General features: G+C 58.7%; 2 protein-coding genes across 4 annotated transcripts in view; one reads left to right on the top strand and one right to left on the bottom strand.

Annotated features, from left to right (window-relative positions):
* The window catches only part of CHAF1A (chromatin assembly factor 1 subunit A), a 27,126-nt gene extending 23,153 nt beyond the window's left edge, over positions 1–3,973 (top strand). For all 3 annotated transcript variants that reach the window (XM_033854636.2, XM_033854635.2, XM_033854637.2), the window contains 2 exons: positions 2,822–2,918; positions 3,491–3,973. In XM_033854636.2, coding sequence (XP_033710527.1) covers positions 2,822–2,918; positions 3,491–3,591 — 198 coding nt within the window. In that variant the 3' untranslated portion in view covers positions 3,592–3,973. The remainder of the gene's footprint in view (positions 1–2,821; positions 2,919–3,490) is intronic.
* Positions 2,934–18,023, bottom strand: UBXN6 (UBX domain protein 6). Its single transcript, XM_033854638.2, has 11 exons — positions 17,836–18,023; positions 14,401–14,564; positions 13,880–13,944; positions 12,698–12,826; positions 9,206–9,303; positions 8,577–8,652; positions 7,788–7,872; positions 7,330–7,680; positions 7,033–7,181; positions 6,328–6,468; positions 2,934–2,955 (listed from the first exon to the last, which is right to left on the bottom strand). Exons 1-10 carry the CDS (start codon positions 17,916–17,918, stop codon positions 6,343–6,345), a joined length of 1,326 nt encoding a protein of 441 aa, XP_033710529.1. The 5' UTR covers positions 17,919–18,023; the 3' UTR covers positions 2,934–2,955; positions 6,328–6,342.

Below are 18,023 nucleotides of genomic sequence, written 5' to 3'. Positions count from 1 at the left end.
TTCGTGGGCTCCTGCCCCCATCAGCCCTCCCTTAGATTCTCGCAAGAGACACAGCTGTCTTCCTGAGCCCCTCTCTGCTCTTCCTCTCCTGGTGTGGCCGTCCCCACACGTGTTCATTGCCTGTGTTTCTCTACGTGGAAAATGACTGTTTAGCCCTTATTACTCCTCACGCCAGGCACTTGACGTGGATTCTTACGTTTCATTGGTGCTTCCTTGTTTACTGAGCTACCAGGAACGAGAAGATGCTCCCACATAAACTGGGTGCCCCTCCTCAGGTGAGAGGGGTTGATTCATGAGAGTCAGTGACGCCTTTCATCACGAGACACACGTGAACAGCAGTCAGTGCGGCTTCTCCCCGTTCACAGGCCTTGAAGAGGCTCTGCGGTGTGGCGGGGACACACGGAAGGCTACACAGCTGGTGGTTCTAGGTGTGCTGGCCCCAGCGGTTCTGATTCAGTGGGTGTGGGGTAGGTGCTAAAGTCTGCAGTTTAAAAGCCCCTTCTCAGGGAATCCCGTGGGAAGGCCCCAGGACCACAGCGTGGGCCAGCACAATGGGTGCATCTCAGGAAGGGAAGCTCAGAGCACTGGCTCTTCAGGGTGGTGGGGAGTCATCCCAGCTGCTCCTCTGAGTGCTCAAGGTGGGACACCCTGCTTGTGACAGCACTTGGTCCCCTGGGACTGTGCAGGCCTTAGGTATAAAGCCCCCTGCGTCACCTTAAACTCATGGGAGTTTGTCTCCAGCAACAAGAAGTCCGGAGCTTGTGAACATTGTCATCCAGGGCCAAGCACCTCCTGTCGCACTCCCTCCTGCTTTAGTTTGTGGCCTTGTCTTCATGGTGGCAGAACGGCTGCTGCACCTCTAGCCAGCAAGACGAGGATGGCCAAGCCCACCCTGGGGAGGATTCCCGTTTGGCTGGAGGGGAGGCAGACTTCCACCTTATCTTTCTGGCTGGAATGCTCTGGCATAGCCACGCCAGCTGCAAGAGAGGCTGGTTCAATGAGACCTTGACCGACAAAATGCTGGTGGATTTGGAAGGGCGGGTGGGAGGATAGCTCTGGGTGTGCGTTGAGCAGGGCCTGTGCTGCACGGCGCCAGCATAAAGTGGGAGCCACGGGTGGAAGTTTCTGAGGTCGGGCTTGGAGGAGGCCTGGGAGCATGCGGAATGCTTCCCCTTGCGTTTTGGTAAAGCCGCTAACTGATCCTTCCACACGCTTGGGGGTAATTGTTGCTAAACTGTAAATGCATATGAATAGTTTAGCTTGGGTTGGGCTTTTTCAATTTGTGGGAATTCTAAACTCTTTTCATTTAGAGTTCAAAGTAGCCATGCTACCTTATGGGTTTACAAGGTACCATGATCTAGTGAAGCGAGCAGGCTGAGGTCAGGTGCCAGTTCTGCCACCAAGTGTGTGTGTGGCCCCACGGCAGCTCAACCCTTCGGCCTTGGTCTTATTTTTACATGGGCAGGGGCTGCATTTGCCCTTTCCAGTCTCCATGCTTTGTGGTTCAGTGTCTTCCTACTCCGGAGGCTCACTTTCCGGCGCTCCACCCTCCCCTGCAGTAGTGACAGCAGCATGGCGAGCTGTCCCATGGCCCTCAGCGCAGCAGGACTTGGGGCGCCGTCCTGAACCCTCACTTCAGAGGCTTGAAACCTGTCGCGTGCCTGCAGGGCAGTGGGCGGTGGTTCCTCCGAGAAGTCCTCATTTGTCTGCCCTTGGCTTCCTGTCTGGAGGGCCCAGGGGCTGGGGAGAGCTCCAAGAGACACATCTGTCCCGTCGCTCACCCGACCCAAACCAGTGCCTCCAGGGCAGCGCGGGGGAGAGCTGCGCTGTCTGTTCGTCTTGGCCAGTCAGCTCTCTTGAAACAGGTAGCTGGAAACTGCCCACAGCATCCCCAGTGGTGCCCCTGCCTGCCTGGGGCCTTTCCTGCCTCGGTGGCTCCCAGCCCGAGGAGCCCAGCGTGGAGCTTCTACACTAGCATTGAGGGGGCTGCGAGCTTGCGCCCCGTCTGCCGGCCAGGCTGGGGGACCGTGGGCAAGGCGGACAGCCCCGGTGTGCTGTCGTCCCTTTTCCAGGCAAACGGAGACTTCTGTAGCAGAGGAACTCCAGGAGTGTTTTGAGAAATAGCCTCCCCGCGGAAGTAGCCCCAACTCCACCGCCTCTGCTGGCTCTTTGTTCATGTACAGAGTGTGAGCCGTGTGTGGATGGGTGATGTATAAAGTCGGTCCTGTTACTTTCCACAGTCTGTCTCTCTGTTCCCTCTGGTGGAAGCCAATGAAAACAGCCTGGGAATCTCACTGTAAATCCCACCCTCCGTAGAGCCTTCCCACCCCTCCCAACCCCTGTCCACAGGGTGCAGATGGTGTCCTCACGGGCAGAACTGGTCGGAGCCTCAATCAGAGGGAGAGTTACCAAGCATCAGGCAGAGGGGATGAAGCTGTTGGGCAGAGAAGAAACACTGACCAACTAATTTCTCAGCCACTTAGTCCAAATCATAATTCAGAGAAAGTGTGTGCTTTATCCATCTCTCTTTCAAACCAAACCGGAAACCCAGAGTTCTAATTCAAAAACAATAAACAAATTATTTTTGTAATCAGGTAAATAACGATGGGGGTAGTTTTCAGAAATCTGAACATAATTAGTTCATTTGAGAGAACTCCCCCAAAGTTTCCTTGGATCATAACCCATCAAACAGACTCCTCAAACTTTGTTGCCAAGATGGGCAGAGGAGGTCAGGAGTAGGGAAGTGGGTGGCGGGAGGGCTCACACCGTCCCTGTCTGCTGCTGCTGCCGCTGCTGACGGCCATGCACCTTGTCTGTTCAGGTTGGAGCTGGGGACCTGGACGGCTTCCAGGCGGACACAGAGGAGGAGGAGGAGGAGGAAGGCGACTGTGTGATCATGGACATCTCGGATGTTGGGGGTGAGAAGGGTCCCAAATCCTCCTCTTTTCCTTCAGGCTGGCAGGAAAGGGAAGAATGGTTACGGTCACTCTCCCGCTTGCCTCTTGTGACTAACGGGGACTGAGTGAGGAGGCCCTGGAAGGTGCTGGGTGGGCCGGTCTGATGGTGGTGCAGGCAGTAGGCTCCAGCCCAGGCCCTGGGCCGCCTGCCCTGGTCTGAAAGCTGCAATTAGGAAACCAGAGACCTGAAGGTTGGTGGTGATGAGCCGTGTCAGGGAGGGAGGGTCCGGGGTAGGGCGCCGGCACTGGTGAGGGGCAGCCTCTGAACCAAGCTTCCCAGGGGCAGTGAGCCCCAGGCCAGCCATCCTCGGCAGCATGAGCTCCAGCAAGCCACTGGGCCTTGCTGCCCACTTTCCTCATCTTTGCCACAGGCTTCCCCTGCTCAGGAGGGTCAAGGGTAAAGCCGCTGGAAAGTGCCACGGAAGCACACGGGCTCAAGGTGGACGCGGCCGAAGCTCTAGTGAGGAGCGGGCAGCCTGCCCGGCCCCACAGCGGACACGGTGGCTGAAGCTCTTCCCTCTCTTGCTTTGCAGACATCCAGGCCCCGTGTGGAACAACTCCTGGAGCTGGGGGGTCTGTGGGAATGAACACCAGTGAGAGCCTCGTGGCCTCCAGCTCACTCGGCCCCTCCTGAGCGCCCCGACTGGCCCGTGTATGTACGTAGAATGGTTAGGGTATTTTCAATGCCACTCAGATACTTGAAAGTCCCGATTCCTGTGTAAAGAGCACTTTGTCCTGCTTTGCAGACCTCCCTGGAAGTTTGGAAAGTTTTATATAGGATGCTTGATTAGATCTTTTTGATATTTGTAAAAATTTCCCCCCCAAAGCTGCATATTATTTTGTCCCTTAATAAAGCATTATTGTGATGTGATGACCTGCACGGGGAAAGCCTGGTTGTGCTCTCCAGACCCCTGGCAGGCACTGTGATGAGATGCTTGTAAATGAATTGAAGCCCCTTGGGTGCGGCGTGGCATCTGGACCTGACATGGATGTGTATAAACTATCGTCTAGACTGACCTAGCATGTCTGTCGTCTTTTCAAACACGTCACTTCTGTGAGTGGTGCGTCCATTGCCCTGGGCCCGAGCCCGGCGCTCTGTGCCGTCGGGTGTCCACTCCCCACCCCACTGCCCCGTCCCTGCCACACGTAGACATGTGGCATGTCTATAAAGCTTTACGCTTTGCAAAAGCGCTGTCCCACCTGTTTGTTGTGAAATCCTCAACCTCCCCACTGACCTAGTTCAAGGTGAGGGCTTCTAGGCAGGTGGTTTACGCCGGTTAATCCCTCCTGCCCCTCGGGTAGGCGAGCAGAGGTATTCCCAACCTCCAGGAGCTGAATCCTGGCTTCCAGAACCGACCTCTGGGTCAGGCCACCCCTCAGGAGTGTTGAAGCTGAGCAGCGTGGAGCCAGCCACGGCGCCTGCTGAGCCCTGGCCTCCGAGGCCCTGGAGCAGCCCTCGGACGGGGCTGTGATAGGCCCTGCAGAGGCGTTCGAGCATGCTCTGAGGGCCTGGGGCAGCTGAGATTTTGGCAGAATTCACAGATTCCATCGGAACCGGGCTCCTGTCTGCCGGCCCTTAACATCATGCTGTCTTTGTTGCCGCTGTTCCCGAGAGAGAAGAGTCGGCTGGCATCTCATTGTGAAGAATGGTTCAGTGTTGACTGTGGATGCACCCGAGACAGGGCGACACGACCCCAGCCATGGGGAGCTCGCCGTGTGGTGGCCAGGTCCCTGCCGGGCCTGCCTCTCCTGGCAGCACCCCAATCCTCCCGGAGGGGTCCCGTTCCTCTCCAGCTCTGCATGGGTGGGGCTGACAAGCACCCCAGTTGTGGGGTGAGGACCCTGGCCCCATCCAGGACGAGATGCTGCATGTGGGGTGCAGCTGAGTGCCGGCACAGGGAGAGGACGCAGGTGTGACTCCACCTGTGATGTGACTACCTGCAGCGGTCACATCGCCTTAAACCGCTTTAGTTGCCACCTGACAATCTGCAGTCGACTCCTAGTGGGAGTCGAGAGCAGGGTATCAAGCCGAGGCAGTGCTGGGTTCCGGAGATGAGGCGGCAAAGGAGGATGGGCCTAGGTCCTGCCCGCACGTGGGAACAGAGCTGCCAGCGGCCCAGGTGGGAGGCAAAGCACGTGTGGCTGACGGCGTTACCAGGGAATTTTGTTTTAATCACATCTGGGGCCTAGATGCTTTAATCTCACAGTGGCCAGAGAACCAGCCACCACTGGCCTCCGTGAAGGCTAGGGGCCACAGCCCGGGGCCAGGCTGCGGGTGAGAGGGAGGGGACGATCCAGATGAGCAGTCAGGAGCAGGGGCTCAGGTGTCTCCCGGCAGAGGTGTGACCGGGGGCGAGTGCCCACACCCTCCAGGCCTTGGTCCCCCTGTCTGTGTTGGCTCCCCACGGCTGCTGCAACAAACCGCCAGACTTGTTCTACCGGCAGTTCTGGGGGGCGGAAGTCCGACAAGGGCCTCACTGGCTCAGAATCAGGTGTCAGCAGGGCTGGTTCCCGCTGGAAGCTCTAGAGGGAATCTGTTTCTGTCCCTCTTCCAGCTGTTGGAGGCCAACCCGAATCCTTGGCACGTGGCCCCTTCCTCCACATCTCCCCATCCCTTGTGTTTTCCTCCACGCATTAGAACTCACCAGGTTAACCCAGGGCCACCTCCCATCTCATCCTCAATCACAGGCCAAGTCCCTGTGTCACATAAAGTAACGCATTCACAGGTCCAGGGAGGAGGATGTGGACATCTGGGGGAGCTTGCCCTGTGGGGCCTGCAAGGCTCCGGGGCCCTGGGAAGCGCTCAGCAGGGCTGGATCATCAGGCCGGTGGGGACAACAATTAGGAAGGTGCGGGAAGTGAAGAGCTCGCCTCGGACATGAGGGGCTCCTGGGTGCCCAGGTGGCCACAAGGTGTCCGCCTGGCCCCACTTCACCGGGAGCCACGGCCGGGCCTCACCTGCTGGTGGCTCTGCAGAGCTGCCACCCTACACCGCCTCCCACGGCCTCAACTCACCACCGGGAAACTTTATTCAGGTTTAGAATTTTACACACCGTGTCCTGACAGGCCCAGTGTCTCATTCTTGTGCCAGTCACTTCAGGGCTAGCCACAGCCACCGAGGCCACAGCACACGGGGACGGGGCCCGGGCTTCTCTAAGCAGGCTACTAGAGGCTGCCCCATCCAGGTGGCAGTCTCGGCACGCGTCCACGGGCCAACCAGCACCCCTCTCCATGCCTGTGGTACCCGTGGGCAGGAGGAGGTTCCGGAGGAAGCTGGGAGGCCCCGGAGTGGTGGGGGGACCGGGGACGAGGGGAATGTGGAGGAAGCAGGGAGAGAGCATGAGACAGACCCACAGGGGCTGAAGCCAACCTTGCTTTTATTTCATTAGAGCTTCTTGATGGCCGACAGGAGCTCGGGTTTCAGGACAGATGAGTCTGGCTGGACCCCCGCAGCCCTGATGTCTGCTAGCACGGCTGCATCCCACGAGAAGGTCAGGAGGGCCGAGGGCACCTGCAGTGGGGTAAGAAGCCTCAGCCTCGCTCTGGCCTTTATGTGACAGAGCTCTCGCTTCACGTTCAGATCTTCCTGCTGGAGCCGGGACTGCTCCCCGCCGCTGACGGCACACCCATGCACTCAGTCCATTCTCATATAACAGGGACTTCTCTGATGATGACCCGGGCTCAGGGACACCCCCTGGCCTGGCTGAAGCCAGCCCAACATTGGGCAGCAGTCAGGACTTCCTGTCCAGGCCTCCCTGAATCAGGGTCTGACCACCCTCCAGCCCCCTCCTACACCCTCCCCAGTAATTCCTTGCATTTTGAATGCCACCTTGGCTCTGCGCCACAGAGGACTCTAACACACTGGGCACATTCCCATTTTGTAGACACAGAAGTTACTCAAGATCAGATGGCAAGGAAGTGGAATGGTGGGACTCACACCCAGGGAGCCTGGCCCCAGGACCCCTTCCCCTAATGCCACCTCCAACTGAAGAGCATCCCCCTCCTCGGGGGTTTGTGCTGATTCAACAAGAACCCAGAAAACCCAGTTCCGCTGTGCGGGGAGCCCGTCACTCACCAGCCCGCACTCATTGAAGGCCAGGTTCTCGTCCTCCAACAACTTCTGCCCTCCCAAGGCCAGCAGCTCAAAAGGCAGCCAGTCGATCAGCAAGGCCTCCCGGACAAATGCGTACAGTGCTGCCACCCGCTCCCGGGCGTAGAAGGTCCCTGGCGGGGGGACAAGTGTGGCGCTGGAGCTCGTGGGAGCACCCCTGAGCCCTCGGCCTCCTCCCCCGGGACGAGCTCAGACCAGAGCAGCCTGCTCCTGCCGGCGCACAGTGGACCCCAGGCGGCATCGCCAGCACCCAGCACGCACCCTGGAGGAGGCAGCCGTCGGGGAAGCGCACGCGCAGCAGCGTGTATGTGTACTTGCGCATCTCCCTCTGCTCCTCCCGCTCGCGCATTGCCTTGGTCCGCAGCACGCTCATCCGCTCCACGGCCTCTGACCGCAGCCGCTGCTCTCGCTTGAGCTCCTCCGCCGTGAGGCTGAAGAAGTCCGCAGGCAGGTCGAAATGGGAGGCCAGGGGCGAGGGCCGGAAGACCAGGCGCTGGCGGGCCAGTGTGGCCCTCACGGGCTCGGCGCGCAGCAGCTGCTCCTTGTGCTGCTCCAGGCTCTGGGGCTGGGCCAGGGCGGCCTCGCTCAGCACGTAGAACTCCTCGGGGCCCTCTGGGACACGTGGGCATGTCACTCTGCCGTGGCAGGGAGACCCCCGAGCCGGGCCCCTCCCACGCCTGCCCCTGGGCTCAGCCACGGCCCTTCTCTTTTTCTCTTACCCTGGTCGGGGATCGGAAGCAGCACCTTCTGGAAGCCGATGGCCTCAAAAAACTCGTGGGTCCCTTCCAGGCAGTTAATGCGCTCCTGAGAGCGGAGCCAGAGGTCATGCGGGACCCTTGAGGCCTCCTCGTGCCCCACCGGCCTCACTGCCCACCCCGCCCTTCTGGCCCAGAGTCCCCAGTGTCAGAGCGGCCGCTGCCCCTGGACAGGATGAACCCCCAAAGCTGTCTGCAGGGGTGAGCTCACAGAGGGCCTGGGATCCCAAAAGGTCAACACCAGGGTGAAGGAGGCTGAAGAGCCAAAGGACAGTGGAGGCTGGGAGTCCCCAGAAGCGGGGGAGGCAGGCCCTGGGATGCTGGATGTGGGTGGGGACCCCCAGGAGAGAGCGGGGCCCCGCCAGCTGCACGGGTACCATGGGCCAGAGTGCTAGGACCCTGCGATTTCTCCACAGAAACCAAAAGTCTGCGTTTGCGTGAAAAATCTCCCCAGTGCCGATGTGTTCCCAGCTAATTCAAAGAAAAGTCGAGTCACGCCGTGGGTTGGTGGCGAGAGCAGACAGCGTACGCGTACTGTGCTCGTCCTGCGCTCACGAAGCCCTCCCTCCCCGCCTGGCACCTTCTGCACACCTCAACTCCCAAGCCCTGCAGGGGCCCTTCTGCAGCCGGCTCTGGCCGCCACTGGCTGGCTGCAGCCCAGCTGCTCCCACCGCCAGCCTGGGTCCTGGGTGGCCTCACAGGCCCGGCCACGCCGGCCACCCCAGGCTAAGTCACTCTGGTGGCAGCCCTCACCTGGAACACCTTGTTCTGAAGCTTGATCTTCCGGTACTTCTCCTCCTCAGGATGCAGGTGGATGTTGTCCAGGTACCTGGGCAGACAGGGGAGAGCAGCTCAGAGCCACACCGGCTCGTGCTAAGAGTGACCCCCGGGAAGGCTGCCGTCACACCCTGTACACCCCATAGAGCCCAACCCCTGGTGCCCCAGACACTGGGCCTCCTCCTCGGTCCTGCCTCCCCCTGAGGGCACCAAGGAGCCACCGTGGTGGGGGTGGAGCAGGCAGAGCCAGAGCTGATGGGTCCCCAGAGCCGGCTTGGGGGTTGCTGAGCAACAGACTTCTGGCCCCGCCCCCGACCTGCTCCCATCAGAGGAGTTGGCGGTGGGTGAGACCCTGCCTGCTTCACATTCTTCTGATGATCCCAAAGGGAAGCCAGGGTTGGGAACCCCCGATTCAGTAAACCTCTTCATTCTAAACACTGGTAAACTGAGGCCCAGAGAGGTCAAGGCCCTTCCCCAAGGGCGAGGGGGAGTGAAGGGTGGGGCCTGGCCTCACTCCGAGGGCCGTGCTCCCTCTGGGGCCCCTCAGCCGATCGCGATGGAGGCCCAGGAGCTGGCACCCCAGTGGGAGGGGGCCGCCCACTCACCTGGCGATGGTGTCCACGCCCAGCTTCACCCGGTCCCGGTCCTTGTTGAACGTGTGGATCTTCATGATGGAGGCGGCCACTGGGTCGGTGGAAAAGTGCTGGGAGGAGGGAGGAAAGCTGAGTCAGAAAGCGTCCACCTCAGGGCCTGGAGGCCATGCCAGCCAAGCAGCCAGGTCTCAGCACTCAGGTGGCAGCAGTGACACCGGTGACAACAGTAAGAACTGTCTCACAGCAGGCCCTAGCATGGGACAGAAGCAAATTCAACAGCAGAAAAAGGAGGAGGAAAACCCTTTTGATGACTCCAGCCTGGGGCCTCAGCCCTGCCCTCACGTCTAGGGAAAAGGGGGCGATGGCAGCCCAGGTTACACCACCCCTCGGGTCGGCGTGACACAGACCTTTGCCTACCGCTCTGGCTTTGGCGCCCAACGCCAGCACTGAGTGCCACCAAGGGCACAGCAGCTGAGTGCCTGGGACCCGCCAGCCACCGCGGACCTGCCGTCCCTCCTCATCCCCCATCCCTACGAGGGACGTTCTAGAAACAGACGGAGGTGGCAGAGACAGGACGCAAAAGAGGTCTGTGACCTGTGGCTGCCTGATCACTCCTGGGGGAGGCAAGATAGTGGAGACATCACTGACCGGTCCCCATGGGACCCTGCGAACAGCACCCCAGCGAGGAGAGGCTGAGAATGGAAAACTAAGGCGAGGGGCAAGACTGGGCAGCAGATCTGCTCACGCTCTGGACAGCCACTGCACACGGCCACACCGTATGGTGGTGTTTCTCTGCAGCCCCAGAAAGTCACTAGTTACATGGCGAGTGGGGCTGGCACCCGCATCAGCCCCAAAGTCATTTGCTCTGCCTGGATAATGGTGGGGGTGGGGCCTCCCTGGCGGTCCAGTGGTTAAGACTCCGTGCTTCCACTGCAGGGGCCACGGGTTTGATCCCTGGTCGGGGAAGTTCCACATGCCGCAAGGTGTGGCCAAAAAGAAAAAAAAAATGGTGGGGGTGAACAGCTGGGTCACCAGAGGTGATGAATCAAGAGCACAGAAGACCTGGCCCCCTCAGATCTACCCCTGGGCAGCCCTGCAGAAGCCCAGCCACAGCTCCTGGAAGGCAGCTGTGGGGCTTCCACCCTGCCCCAGCTACCTTCCCTCAGCTACACTGGGGTGAGCCTTCAGCAGCCACACTGTGTCACTTAGTTGTCTGATCTGAACTGGGCCAGCTCTCCTGGGAACTTCAAATTGGGACCCAGCCCAGTCTGCCAGTAAGTTGCCAGGGTAGGACAAAAATACGTGGAAGGGCAGAGAAATCGGGTCTGCAGAGAAGCAGCAGTAAGATGGGGGGCATTCTCAGGACAAGGCTGAGCCAGGCTGACCGCCCCCTACTCCAGCCTCCTCAGGACAAGCACACCCACCCACCCAGGGAAGAGTTGCAGCTCCAAATGCTGTTCTCAGATGTTCCCAGGCAGCCTGCAGCCTCGTTTAAATTAGGACCAGGGCGCACGAACGGACAAGGGGACAAAAGAACAGACACATCCCGAAAGGAACCGAATCCATGTAGGGATTTACTTTGTGATAATGGCAGATTTCACGGTGGCCAAAAGACAGGTGTTTCAATAAATGAGGATTGGGGAAAACTGGATAACTATCCGGAAAAAAAAAAAGGAATAACACTAGTTCCATGCGTCCTGTTCTACACAGGTATAATTCTAGTGGGATCAAAACTTTAAACATTAAACACAGCAAACAACAAAAGGCAAAACAGAAAAGCACTAGAAAAACCATGGAAGAGTTGTTTTAATCCTGAAGTGGGGAAGGCCTTCCTAAGTAGGTCACAAAACCCAGAAGCCATAAGATAAGACTGACACATTGAATTACATAGAGATTAAAAATTTCTACATGGTCATATGACCATAAGCCAACTCTAAAAAGTAAACAACTGGAGAAAAATATTCACAACTCAGATCATAGGCAAAAGGCTAGTTTTTCCTAATATGTAAAGAGTGCCTACAAATCAATAAGAAAAAAAAAAACCACCCAACACAAAAATGGGCAAAGGATGCATTCTCATATGAAGACACAGCCAACCTAAGCCTAAAAAAGGAAACGCAAACTAAAACTATGCTGAGATATTATTTTTACCAATCAGTTTGGGTAAAGACAAAAAATGTTTGGTAACCCACAGTGACAACAGGGGACAGGGAAATGGGTATTTTCTCACACACTGCTGGGTGAGTGTGAATCAGGACAACCCACATGGAGGTTCATCTGGTGACAACTCTCCAAAGCCCTACACGCTGTCCTCTGTCCCAGCAACTCTGCTTCTGGAATGGAGCCTACAGCTCAAAGTGGTATACAGACAAGGTTTTCATCATAAATATTGTCCTCACTAGCAAAAGACTGGAAACTTCCTACGCGCTTATCAACACCAACACGGGGTTGGTTAAAGAGTCAGGGAACAATTTGCCGTGAGTCATCACGCAGTCACTGTGGAGAATGCAGGCTTTCTAACCGCTCAGAAAAAAACAGAGGCGTGAGAGAGCCAATGGGGTAAAAATGTTAGCAACTGGCAAATGTGAGTAAGGTAGGCAGAATGACATATATATTTGTGACCTGATCCCTGGAACCTGGGAGTGTTATGGGTCAGGGGGTGTGGAGGTGACAGATGGAGTTAAGGCTGCTGCTCAGTGGACCTTAAAATAGGGGGATTAGAGATTAGCTTGGATTAGCCAGGTGAGCCCAATGGAATCACAAGGGCCCTTAAAAGGGGGAAGAGAGAGACAGAGAAGCAGAGAGATGGCAGCTGGGAAAGACCTGGCCTGGCACCACTGGCTGTGAAGACAGAGAAGGAGCCATGGAGTACAGACAGCCTGACTCCCCCTAGGGCTCCCAGAAGGCACACTGCCCTGCGGCCAACTTGAGTGTGGCCCCGTGAGACCCAAGGCCCACTTCTGATTTCCCGAATTATAAGAGGCATGCTGTCCGGAGGCACCAAGTTCGTAGTAATCTGTCAGAACAGTAATAGGACACTCCCACCCTGATTAAAGGATGTTCACGTGTTCTTTTTGTTCTCCTTGCGATTTTTCTTTAGGTTTGAAATTATTTCCAAATACAGAGTTTCAAGGGGAAAAAAAATGTGGAAGTTCTTTCTGCACTGATATAATACCTAGCAGTTTCCACGTCAGGCGTGAACGGTACATTACCTTTTACGTAAAACAAACACACAGCATGTGTGGCAGATATAGACGTATCGGTGGTTTGTACATATTTGGAGCATCTCTGAAAAGGGGCCTAGACTACTTACAGCTGCTGCCTCAGGGAGAATGGCCGCGAGGTGAGTGGGAGGTGGCTTTTCCCCGCCTACCCTTCTGTATCTTGAATTCTGTCCCTCAGGTAAGCATTCCCTCTTTAGAGAGGTTAGAACAGAACCACAGCATATGCTCTGTGCCACCCGGGCTCCCGGGGGGCGGCTCTTGCACCGGGGCCGGCACTCACCGAGAGAATGGCCTCTCTGATGCAGGCGTCCCGCTGGTCCTTCCTCAGGATGGCCCCTGTGAGCGGGCAGGTGAAGTACACTCCGGGCACTGCCAGGTGGGTCGAGTCCTCCTCTTTGGGCTTGGGCGCCTGGGAGGATGGGTGAGCGTGTCTGAGCCTAGACTGTGGACAGAGGCCACCCCGAGCCGCCCGAGTGCCACAGTCCTGAGAGCATGACCCTGGGAGCCAGACATCCTGGTCCCAATGCTGTCCCCTCTGCCTATTAGCCATGGGACACCGTGGCCCAGTGGCCAAGCCCCTCTGAGCCTGTCTTCTGGTCTGTAAGATGTCCTTGAGGGACCACCTCAGAATTCAACAAGGTAAGGAACGGAAAGTGTGGAGCAGCTCCGGACACGGTGTAAGTGCTGAATTGATCGTTCCTGCTCTTCCCGCCCCCCTACCTGGTGAGGGAGGGGCTTTGGTGGGAGAGTGAGGAGTCACGGTGCCCTGGACGAGTCCCAGCCTTGCTCTGGGCTTCAATTCCTAGGTAATATCCAGGGTCCGTTCCATTCTGAAATTCAGTGAGGCCTCACAGGTGGTGCTGCTCAGAACACCCTTTCTGCCAAGTTCTCCTTTGAGGCCTGCCTCCTCCAGGAAGGCCTCCCTGACTACACCAGTCTCCATGGTGCCCTCCTGTATCTGAGGAAGGCAGCAGAGGGCAGTGCTAAGGCTAAGGGCTTTGGACTCAGACAGACTGGGTTCCCGTCCTGCCCTTGCTGGTTTCGAAGTGCATGACCAAGGGCACCAGGCCTCACCTCTCTGAACCTCAGTTTTCTCTTCTGAAAAGTGGGAACTGTAACAGCACCTACCCTCATGGGGTTACAGGGGAGGGAGGGGACTTAACGGAGGTGCAGTCCCTCCCCCAGGGCCTGGGCCTGGTGTCATTAGATGCCAAGCACACAGGTCCCAGATGACACCGCCCTAAACCACGGGGATCCCCAGCGTCCTGAGGCCAGAGATGACCTCAATCCACCCCGATGTCCTTTCTGCATCTCTCCAGCACCAGATGCTTACCGCCCAGGGCTGGGCACCAATCAGACCAAACACAGAAGAGAGCCCAAGCGGGCACTCTAAGGGCTCCCAGCCCCCCCGCCCGCCCCAGGCCACCCCTTGGGTGTCATGCTGCCATCGTGATGCTTTTACCGGGTTGGTCCCTGGGGCCTCCGGGCTCCCACTGACAGTCGCTTCAGCTTGAAGTTCCTTTCTCACTGGAGGGAGAGGCAGGGACGGGTCAGTGTGTGAGCCAGGCACACCATTCCCCGGCATGGACCCTCGTGTGGGTCAAATTCGAGTCCTTCCAGCTCAAGGTCCTCCCAGCCCGCCAACCTCTCCATGCCCCCAGGCTGCGCCAGGCCACCGTGCTCCCCCCCCTCTGAGTCCCAACCCTCCCCTCCACAACCTCCCTGACATCCATGCCACCCAGACCACAGCAGCCCCCCTTGGCCTTTCCACCTGAATGGCCCCTTTGTGGACTGGCTCACAGCTGTGATTTAAACCCTCCTCCCACCCCGAGTCGCTGGCTATGAAATTATTTTCAGCCAGAGCCAAGCACAGGACCTGGAACGCATGAAAAGTCAAGGATCAGCCTCAAGGACAGAGGGGCAGAGGCCCGCTCCACCGCCCCCCGTCCCCACCCCTGTGGCCCAAGGACGGCCGAGGCTCACCCTGGCTCCGGATGGACTCCTGTGACGTGGGGCCCCGCGCCCTGGGCTGCTTCTGCTCGAGCCGGGCCAGGGCCGCCGCGGCCGCCATCTGCGCCTCATCGGTAGGTCCCTGGCGGGGCTGCCGGAGCGCCGGCTTGCTGGGCTTTTCTCTGGGGGCCTTCTCCCTAAGGAGATGCGGAGGGACTGTGAGGTGACGTGGGGGCAGACAGAAGAGCTTTTGTCCCTCTCCCACTTCTGCTCCTGCCCCAGCAGACAGACATGGGCCTCTGCCCCAGGGGTCACCACGGCCACCAGACGGGTCTAACGCAGACGGAGGAGCCTCTGGAGGCATTTGGTGACTCTGCTCCCCGCCCTGCCTGCCACTTTGGACAAATCCTGCACTGGCCTGGGCCTCGGAGTCATCATCTGTCAGGCGAGGTAAGAGCACACCTACCGTCCGCAGGGGCTGATGCTCTTCGCCCCCTTCCCTGAGCGAGAGGCTCCACCCGTACTGTCTACGAGGGTGAGACATGGAGGCTTCATCTACTGAGCACCTCACCTACTGTGTGCCAGACAGCGCACCAGGAGCTAGCTGTCGCTCAGCGCGTCTATTACACATGGCAACGTCCCTCCCAGCGAGCGCTCCAGACGCCCTTTCACAAGCCCCAGAGGGTCACGGAAGCTCGGGCAGCGGGCCAGGCCGCACGCAGGCCCTGCGTGGAGTGTGTTACAAGGGTCTGGTTTAGGGACTTCCCTGGTGGTCCCGTGGTTAGGACTTGGTGCTGTCACTGCCGTGGGCTCGGGTTTGATCCCTGGTCAGGGAACTAAGATCCGGCATGCTGCGCAGCAAGGCCAAAAAAAACCCCAAACAAACAAAGATCTGGTTTAATCTCCCGTCCACCCTGGGAAGTAGGCAGGGTGATCAACCCATGGGATGGGCAGCTTCCTAACCCAACCTAGCTCGAGAACGACCTGGCCTTGACGTTCCAGCAGAGATGGCCTTCTTCCCACCAGGGTCTGACTCACCTGCCTCACCCTCCTCCTTTCCTCAGGACCCTCTCCCGATGCCAGTAGTTGGAATCATCTGTGCTATATCTCTAGAATCTTCTCAGGAGCCAAGGCTCTGAGTTCATGGCCCTCATGCTTCCCGCTCTGCTCAGACACCCGGGCAGCCCTCTTTTCTTGTCCCCAGGCCTCTGGGAGCTTCCTGCCCATCCCGGCCCCTCTCTCCAGCCCTCCCAACAGCTGAGAGTTTCAGGTCGAAGAAAAGACAAGTCACGTAGTGCCACCCTAGCCCCCATCTTTCCATAAAAACGCCATTTTTCCAAGACCCCTCACTCACCCGCTTCATGGCTCCTCTGGGCAGCCAGAGGGATCCTTCTAAAACCCAGTCACTCCTCTGCACAAAGCCCTCTCATCCCATGCAGGACAGAATCCTGCAGCCTCCGCACGCTACAGGCCAGGCCCTTCACAACCTGCCCCTTTCCCTTGTTCACTCCTATCTAAACTCCCTCCTGTTCTTCACACAGACCCAACCTCCTACGACAGGACCTTTGCACATTCTGTGCCTTCTGCCTGGAGTGTTCTGCCTGGGAGGGACAGGCACCGCTTCAACTGTGTGTGTGTGTGTGTGTGTGTGTGTGTGACAGAGACAGAGAGACGGGTTGATTTCCACACGGCTGAGTCTCACCTCATCCAGCTCTCGCTCAAAAGTCGCCTTCTCAGAGAGGCATTCCCAGACCACCTAACAGTCACCCACATGGCTCACTCTCTGGACCCTGTTTATTTTTCTTCAGGGCTGATCTTTCATCGTTTATGTATTGTTCTACTTGTCCACCTCTCCCCACTACAACGTGAGCCCTGAGAGGGCAGGGATTTTCATGCCGTAACAGTGCTGGACACACACCCTCGCACGCACCCTGAGTCTCCAGTCCGGCTCCAGGCACATCACAGAAGCTTGGATCTCCATGTGACTCCCCTCTCCTGTCCTCCCAGGCCTCCAGTCTGACACAGCCATCAGCCCCCACCTCCTTCCTGTCACACACAGTCCAGCTGCACCAGCCCCCCACCTCCACCCACTACTTGATGAACAAATGAATGGACCCCCTTGTCTGGCCCACGGCTCTCCCTGGGCCCCTCTTAAGGTGGCCTCCTATCCCTGTCACCGCCCCAGGCTCCCAGGACCTGCACTTCCCTCCCGTACTCATGGATCTGACCCTCATGGGCCTCGTTTGTCCCACTACTCCTTTGTCCCCTCCCAAGAACCCCAGGGGCCCCCAATCCCCGTGACAGATGCCCTCATGTCCTTGCCACGCACCCACTCTCCCTCACCCACCCCCACTACCTCATGATGCCCTCACCACCCCTTCCTGCCTCCCTGCCTCTCCTCTGACCCCCTCCCAGCCCCGACCTCTTCACAATCCCTTCCATTATGCCTCACAGACCCCTCCCCAGGCTGACCTCTTTCTTCAGTCACTCCCCATCCTAAACCCCCTCGGGTCCCCCAGCCCCCTCTGTAGCTCCTGGTAGCAGCCCCAGCCCCTCCTGAACTCCCTCTTCTCATCCCGTCCCCCCCAGTGGAGCCTCCTTCTCAGCCCACCGGCCCTCAGTCTGGCATCCTCACCTGCTCCAGCTCTTCACTACCCTCTGCACAGCACTGGCCCCTCACACCTGCCCATGGAGTCTCCAGTGTGGCCCCAGGCCCTTCTCTTCTCCAAGTCCTCCCCAGATAAGTCACAGAGGCCTGGAAATGCAGGCCACCTCCCCTCCCCTCCCAGGTCACCCTCGGAACCTCCAGACCACTCAGCCATCACCCACGAGGCCCCCCACCTCCTTCCGGTAGCAGACTCCCCCAGCTCCCCATCTCCACCCACCTGCCTCCCTTCTCCTCCCAGACCTTCCTCAGCCCCTCGCAGCACCCACCACCCACCCAGTTCACCCGCACCTCCCAAGTCCCTGACCACACTTCCAACAACACCTCAGGCTCCCTGGCCTTCCAGATCCTCAACCCATCCTCCCTCCTGCTCCAGATCCAAGGCCCAGACCCCTATCGCCACAGAATCTAAGCCTCACGACTTTTTGCGACCCCAGCTCTACCTGTTTCTCCAGGCTCAGTCCCCAATCTCTGGTCACCTAGATTCCCCCAAACCCTATGCGATGCCTCTTCTGGGCCCCTTCTCCGCATCCCCGGCCTCTTCCTTACCGCCCGCCCTAACCCCCTAGGGTCTCTCCAGGGACCCCCTCACTTGCTGCAGCCCCGCCCCCTCCTGCCCCGCCCCCGGAGGCCTCCCCTCTCCCCTACTCCCACTCCCTCCCTCTTGCCCCGCCCCCCAGGTTTCTCCCCACGCTCTGACTCTCTGCAGCCCCTCCCCGCCTCTCATCTTCACTGGCCTCCCCGCCCCTCCCCCTCCGCTGATCTCCGCCCCCGGGCCTCAAGCCTCAGCGCCTGTCACGCACCCCACCGACTCCGTGAGCTTCTGCCCGGGCCCCGCACTCTTGAACTTGACGTCGGCCTTGATCTCTTGGAAGAATTTCTTCATGGTAGCGGCGGGCCCGGCGGCGGGGGCCGCGGGGGGAGGGGGGCGCAGGGGCCAGTAAGGGAGGGGCCGGTAGGAGGCAACAACCGGAAAGAAAATACTGGGCCG

This window comes from Tursiops truncatus, chromosome 3 (genome assembly GCF_011762595.2).
Source record: "Tursiops truncatus isolate mTurTru1 chromosome 3, mTurTru1.mat.Y, whole genome shotgun sequence".
In the NCBI taxonomy this organism is placed as follows: Eukaryota; Metazoa; Chordata; class Mammalia; order Artiodactyla; family Delphinidae; genus Tursiops; species Tursiops truncatus.
The sequence above is the reverse complement of the archived record's forward strand: the minus strand, read 5'-3'. Positions and strand labels throughout refer to the sequence as shown.

Bases quoted from the DNA above. Each gene is read 5' to 3' on its own strand.
- UBXN6 (XM_033854638.2), bottom strand. From the start codon at position 17,918: ATGAAGAAATTCTTCCAAGAGATCAAGGCCGACGTCAAGTTCAAGAGT. The intron at 7,681-7,787 runs GTAAGAGAAAAA...CACGTGTCCCAG, and splicing joins GCTTCCGATCCCCGACCAGG to AGGGCCCCGAGGAGTTCTAC. The intron at 6,469-7,032 runs GTGAGTGACGGG...ACCCCACTGCAG, and splicing joins CCTTCAATGAGTGCGGGCTG to GTGCCCTCGGCCCTCCTGAC.